The following is a 7,258-nucleotide window of genomic DNA, read 5'->3' as shown; positions in this document are numbered from 1 at the left end:
TTTCATCATTAAAATAGAGAAGCACATTCACAATCAAGGCTCACAGCAAAATTACATTCATTAAAAATATTGAAAACTTAATAAAAAACATATTATAAACCAAATCTTAAGAACTCTGCGCAACGCAGGGCATCAAGAATTGACAATTAGTTCTGGAGCCACATTATTTCCCATCCTTGGTTTCTTATTAATGACCTTAGTAGAGCCCTTCCCTGCAGCAAGTGTAATTGACTCTTGTGGATCATAAGCTGAGAGATGAACACCAAGAGCAGCTCGGCCGGACGGGTCGAGGTTCTTCGACCACTGAGCATCCCACTCGATGGCCTTCGCCGTGCTACAGGCAACACTTGGCCCTCCAGGTACAGTCAGCCTTGCAGAGTTCTGCAGTGAAAACATTCAAAAGTTTTGAGCTTTTTATTATTTGATTCTAGTATTGTGATGGCTTTCTTATTAAGGGATTTAGCTGTTTCAGTTAAGACTCAAACACGTTACCTGAGGGAAAAATCTTTCAAACACCATGCGGTAATAGTAGGCCTCTTTTGTGTTGGGTGTGTTGTGTGGGAAAATATGTTCGGCATTAAGCATCATTTTGTCGGTTACCTGCAAAGAAATGGTGAGACATTATTATTTTAGTTTGATATTTGGCAAAAGTTCTGAATTTTAAAAAATGGGTGCGTATGAGATATACATGCTCTGCTGCATGAGCTTTAAGTCCATCAATCCAACTGTAACCAACTCCATCACTGAACTGTTCCTTTTGCCTGTAGAGTATATGCTGCAAAGAAAATTTAGAGATTATTACAACAACTATTTGGAGATTCCTTTTTGTAGAGGAAGAAAGATGAACATGAATCATAGTTAATACCTTGGGCAGATAGGGATTCTCCGCATCATCAAAAGCTTTCCTCACCACCCATTTCTCAATTCTCTCAAGATCAGGCTTGATCTGATGATATTTAAATCATCAAGACTTGATGAAGGATTTCAAATAATAATAATAATAAGCCAATATCCTGTTCTTACCATTTTCCACTCTGGATCGATACTCATTGCAACTTTGATGAATTCTTTGTCCAGAAATGGGACACGAACTTCGAGGCCCCATGCTGAAGTTGCTTTGTTTGCCCTCAAACAGTCATATTGATGAAGAGCTTTTATCTGTAATTTAAAATTTAGATACAGTACCATGATTTACCCATACAATAACTGAATCAGGCGAAGCATATGGAAGTGCATACTATACCTTCTGGCAAGTTTCTCGGTGGAACTCTTCCTTGTTTGGTGCCTTATGGAAGTATAAATATCCTCCAAAAATCTCATCAGAACCCTCCCCTGAAAGCACCATCTTCACCCCTAAAGCTTTTATTTTGCGTGACATGAGAAACATAGGGGTGCTTGCCCTGATGGTGGTAACATCATATGTTTCAACGTGATAGATAACATCCTCAATAGCATCTATGCCATCCTGATGTTAAAGGAAAAGTAAATTCAGAAAGTTTAAAGATTAGGATATATATATATATATATATATATATATAAATATATATATATCCTCATAAAATTAAAATTAGTAGATATTAACATATCAAATTTGCAATCTTTAACCCTTTTCACCTGCACTGAGAAGTGAAACTCATGGTGGAAAGTGCCCAGGTACTCAGCAACCTCTTTTGCAGCCTTCAGATCAGGTGATCCCTAGGAGAGTATTAAACAAAATGAACATATCAACATTTTAATCATGAAAATGAGTTTGGAAAAGGCTAATAATGATAATGATGATGATGAATCGTCAAAATATGTGAAAAAGTAAAACAAGGAAGATAATTAAGAGAAAATCAGCTTACGTGTAATCCAATGCAGAATGTATGGAGTTGAGAACCCCATTGTTTGGCAGCTTTTGTTCCGGCCAAGTGACGAGCAGTGACAGAAGCAACCAATGAAGAATCTAATCCACCAGATAACAAGACCCCAAAGGGAACATCTGTCATGAGTCTTTTAATGACAGCCTGAAAAGAACAATTATGTTGGAACCATTTATGGTTTAGAAGTACATCAGAGATCTCAAACTAAGATAAAAGCTACATAATCATACATTCTCAAAAGCCTTCCTCAAGACAAGAGGATCAAATGGAGATGAAGGAATGGATTCCGCAAACCAAATTGGGTTGTACCATCTCCTAAGTCCACCTTGTTTGCTGGAGTAGAGATGGCCAGGAGGGAATAGCTCAAAATGTTCACAGTCATCATTAAGCCCTTTCATTTCTGAAGAAATCCAGACAGATCCTGAGAAGAAAAAAGTTTAATATTATCATCATCTATTGCGCTTCTTTCCAAATAAAAATGGTGGGAGAAGAAAGGCAATGCGCACCATCAAGTCCCCATCCAATATAGAGGGGGGTTACACCAATTGCATCACGAGCAACAATAAAGCTGTTGTCTTTTGAATCATGCAGAACGAAAGAGAAAACACCATCTAACATGTCAATGAAATCTTCACCATGTTCCTCATACTGTTAATAAGCAGAATCAAAGATGGTTCAGAAATTATTAGTCAGAGTTGTCAAATCTGATTTCTTCGTAAAGGGAGAAAAAAAATGGAGTAGTCTCGCACCAGATGTGCAATAACCTCGCAATCACTTCCAGTTCTGAAGTTGTGGTTCGATAATTGAGTTCTAAGCACTTCGTGGTTGTAAATTTCACCATTAACCTATAATTTAGCTCAAACAAGTATTTGTGATTAAAAAACAGGAAAAATAACTTAATGATTAAAAAAGATATGCTAAGAATAGAATAGCATATGCGCACATATATTCAATCTAGTTTATTTAGAAGATGATTAGTCAGCTTCACAACCTTGACCAGAAGGAAGAGCAAAGTTAAGTTTTTTTAAAGATAAGAGATTATATAACTAAATATTTATCTAATAAAAAACCATTATACCCTTATTAATGATAAGATTGTTAAAAAATTGCTAATAAAAAAATTTATTAAACCAATGTTTCTCTTACTATAATAACTCGTCAAACTCAATATTTCATGAAAGACTTTTATTTTTAATCATATTCATCATAAACTGGTCAATTATTACATGATTCCATGTGATGGAGAACCTTTTTTTTTTTTTTGTGTTAATCAAGACTTCAAGTTTGGTCTATTTTTTGGATAACAAAGGCAATAAATTCAACGATGTCCTGTGTGTGTATCTATATATATTTATAATATATATATATATATATATATATATATAATAATAACATATATAATTTTTTATATTTTGAGCTAAAAATAATAGAACACAATGGAAAAAATGGTTTTTTTGTGTGTTCGACTCCCTTATACTTCGAGCTTGAGAAAATGTTCGTGTAAAGCTTGCTTAGTTATGAACGATAAGAATATTAGCTATTTAACAAGCCGAACAAAAATTATTCGTGAATAATGAGCTTTTTTTGACTGCCCTGTTCTAGAGAAAAGTTTTTCTTCTATTTGAAAACTATATATATATATATATTGCCTCTTTTCCATGTAAGTTCACATTGCAAACTTCTTACCGTCACAGCGATGCTCTGGTCCTCATTATACAGAGGTTGGTCTCCTGAAGCAGGATCGATGATTGCAAGCCGCTGGTGCGATAGATAACAATCTCCATGGTGGAACAATCCACTCCAATCTGGACCACGGTGCTTTAACCTATAATATGATGAAAAATATCATTTTTTTCCCCCAGAAATCTAACTAAATTACAGAACCTAATTGATGAAAAAAAAAATCTTATCCCACAAATTTACTATCAATACTTTTGCAGGTAATTTAATTATACTCATCAGAAAGGGACAACTCAGCCCTTTCCAACAGAAATCGAAAGTGCGAGCTTCCAATTTAACACTTTAATACCATCAGATTGTTAAATGCTACCTCATTACTGAATCAGATTGAGGAAGAATTTCAGCAAATGTTAGTCGTTTTTATTTACTTCTAAAAATTAAGATTAGGGCTTTGTTCCGCTCCACAAATTCGACCCTAAAACATATACCAAATCATAAGATTAAAATAAAAAATAGTCCAAGTCTTCGCAACATGAATGTAATAGGGTTTAGTTGAGATCAATTGAACCAATGCTCAATATTCATTGCGTTATATGAATTAAAATCCCCATAATCTCCCTAAAATTAAGAGCCGCTTCAAAAATTAAACTAGTAAAAAAGGCCAAATAAGCCTAGGGTTTGAGAAACAGAGAAAGAGAAGGGATTGCCTGCGAGAGAGCTCAAGAACTCGAAATCTCTTGGCCTGGGAATCATCGGAGCAACCAAGAACAGCTAGAATGCCGCACATGGCTCTGAGAAAGAGGAGAGAGATTGGATGAAGGAGGGGAGAGAAAGAATGCAGTAGAGAAGAGCAAGGGAGCTTGGGGAATGATGAAGAATCGAGGCCTCTATTTATAGGCTCGCCGCTAGCCCGTGCCCATCCCTTTTCCACGCAGAAGATTACATTTTGTGAGCTGTTTCTATTTTCCACATAAATTTAGGGTCCCAAAGTTTTGTATCTGCATAAATAGGTTCTAATTTAATGAGGAAATAATTAATTTCATTTATGCTATTATGTAAATTTGCTTATTGAGTTATTTTACATTATAGATAATATAATAAATAATTTAAAATATTTTTTAATAAATTGCACAAGCACATGCATTATATGTCATTAGGTTTAAATTTAATTGTTGGTGTCAAGAGAATCAAACTGAATGGCATATTTCAAGTTTAGTAGAGAAAAATAATAATTAAAAAGATATATTAATAATATTATTATATTTTATTATACACCACATGTAGCATATAATGAATAGGATTCCGAACTAATTCTATTATATGATAGTGAAAATGAATTAATTGCTTTTTAAAGGTACTATTGAAGAAAAGCATCTTTTATATAGCTAGTGTGATTAAGAGTTGTTTGGGGCTGCAAAAATAAATTTATGTTCAAAAAACTGCGATGACAATTACATTTAGTTAAAAAAAGTGTCATATCGAAGCTAGAAAGCTGTAACCACATCTAGTCAGGACCGATGGAAAAACATAGATTTCAATATCATTTTTTTTTGAAAAAGCTGTCAAGACGCAGTTTACCCAAGAAGACAATAACTAGGACTTCCATTGATGTGATTCTCTTGTTATTATGCTTTCATTAAATTGCACAAAATTATGCTACTATGAGTTTATATGAAATATAATTTATTTTCTAAATGAGTTTATTTGTTTAAAAAATATCAAGAAAGTTTAGGTGATTTTTTTTTAATATATAAATGAATGCAAAATTCATTAATAATTTTTTTTATATTTTAGGGTTTAATGGACTTAAAGAGCAATTATTATCCATTTATAGGAAATAAAGGGAAAATTTCTTAGAGCTCCCGGTGCCCGTAAAAAGAAGCAATTATTGGTCAGACTTGTAAATCTTAATTAGGTGTCCATGAAAACCGGAGCATGTGAGTGGGGGTCCAAAATCCAAATATATCATTTTTTTTAATTAAACTATTTAGTTTTAAATAAAAATAACTTCTATCAAAACCGGACGGTGTGATTCAAGTTTAATTTTTTTGTGCGAATTTCTGACGTAGCTCTACGTGCGGCGGAGGGTATTCTTTATTTCTAAGTTATTTTCAATAACTCCGAATAACCCAGAAATAACTCGTTGTCTTCATTTTTGGGTTTTTTCTGGGTTATTTTCATATTTTGGGATTATTAAAAATAACCCAGAAATAATCTTAAAATAACTTAAGAATACTCTCGGCCGCACGTAGAACTACGTCGGAAGTGTCGCCAGAAAATACGCTTGATTCGCTTACTTGTTTGAGCTGTCTAACTTGCATGTAATCAGGAGTCGGGTCCACAGATCTGTATTCATCTTTTTTTTTTTTTTTCCCTATTTATCATAAGAAATTAATTCAGAGGTCTGATGAGGGAACGTCATCCACCACGAGAGACATGCTATCCTTAAAGTGGTTAAAATAAGATGCATCTTCCTGCAGCATTTGGGAGACAAAACGCCATATTTGGAAAGATAGAGTAAATAATAGCTTTTTTTTTCTCGCATTTTATATTTTTAATTTTAGATGATAAGATTTTAAATAAATTGAAATAATTTTTAATTATTTCAAATTTGTTCATCCAAAATTTAAAATAATTAATGAATGATGTGGTAGAATAAAAATATTTATTCTTTGAAATGGATAAGTATCTTTATCTCACACACTCTCCCTCTCTTCACACACACACACACACACACACACACACACACACATATACCTACGGATGAGAATGCATAAAGTTGAGTGTTTTTGAGATGAGAATGCTTAGGTGGATGAGTGGATTTACTCTGAGATATAATGTGAAATTAATATATCTATGAAAGGGTTAGTGTAGCTTTTGTGGTGGACAAAATTAGAGATTCATCCTATATGGTTTGGTCATATTAAACGTCAACCATTTGATGGACCAATTAGGAGAGTAGTTGTTTTAGATTTGACGTATGTTAAGAAAGGCAGAGGTAGAACACCTACAAAGACATAGGCTTATTGTATTAAAAAAGATCTCAATTTATTAGAATTGAAATGAAAATGCGGCACTCAATATGATACAATGGAGAAAAAGGATTTAGTTGACCCCACTTAGTGGGTTAAAGGCTTAAAGTTATTGTTAGGGAGACCTGCAATGCTTAATGGCACAGAATGTTGGCCTTTAAAATAGAAGCATAAAATTAAGTTAAGTGTCGCCGAGATGAGACTGCTCAAGTGGATGAGTGGCTTTACACTTAGAGATAAAATGTGAAATTAATATATCTGTGAAAGGGTTAGTGTAGCTTCTGTGGCGGACAAAATTGGAGGAGTTGTCTTAGATGGTTTGGTCACATTAAACGTCGACCATCTGATGATACGGCTAGGTGAGTGGATGTTTTAGATTTGATTTATGTTAAGAAAGGCAGAGATAAACCTACAAATGCTTGGCATATTATATAAAAATAATCTTAATTTATTAATATTATATGAAAATATGACACTTAATATGATGCAATGGGGAAAAAGGATTCATCTAGCTAGCCTCTCTTAGTGGGATAAATGCTTGTTGTTGATGTTGTTGTAGATATGTTGAAGTTTGTGGATTTAGTAAATCCTATTAAAGATATCAATCACTTCCTTAGAATTTATTAAGATTTACTTATTAACATACCAAACATTTTTCAGGATTTAACGCCTTCAAGATTCCGT

The 7,258-nt window shown here is 33.6% G+C and overlaps 1 protein-coding gene across 1 annotated transcript; it reads right to left on the bottom strand.

Annotated features, from left to right (window-relative positions):
- LOC110024168 (asparagine synthetase [glutamine-hydrolyzing]) lies at positions 1-4,411 on the bottom strand. The gene is made up of 13 exons (XM_020723973.1): positions 4,250-4,411; positions 3,549-3,687; positions 2,612-2,707; positions 2,369-2,510; positions 2,093-2,283; positions 1,845-2,006; positions 1,615-1,695; positions 1,244-1,465; positions 1,024-1,158; positions 866-946; positions 689-775; positions 493-600; positions 1-381 (listed from the first exon to the last, which is right to left on the bottom strand). The coding sequence occupies exons 1-13, from the start codon at positions 4,327-4,329 to the stop codon at positions 133-135; spliced, it is 1,773 nt and encodes a 590-aa protein (XP_020579632.1). The 5' UTR covers positions 4,330-4,411; the 3' UTR covers positions 1-132.
- Positions 4,412-7,258: the final 2,847 nt, after the last annotated feature.

The sequence above is a fragment of the Phalaenopsis equestris genome, unplaced genomic scaffold (genome assembly GCF_001263595.1).
Source record: "Phalaenopsis equestris unplaced genomic scaffold, ASM126359v1 Scaffold000250, whole genome shotgun sequence".
Lineage (NCBI taxonomy): Eukaryota > Viridiplantae > Streptophyta > Magnoliopsida > Asparagales > Orchidaceae > Phalaenopsis > Phalaenopsis equestris.
The sequence above is the reverse complement of the archived record's forward strand: the minus strand, read 5'-3'. Positions and strand labels throughout refer to the sequence as shown.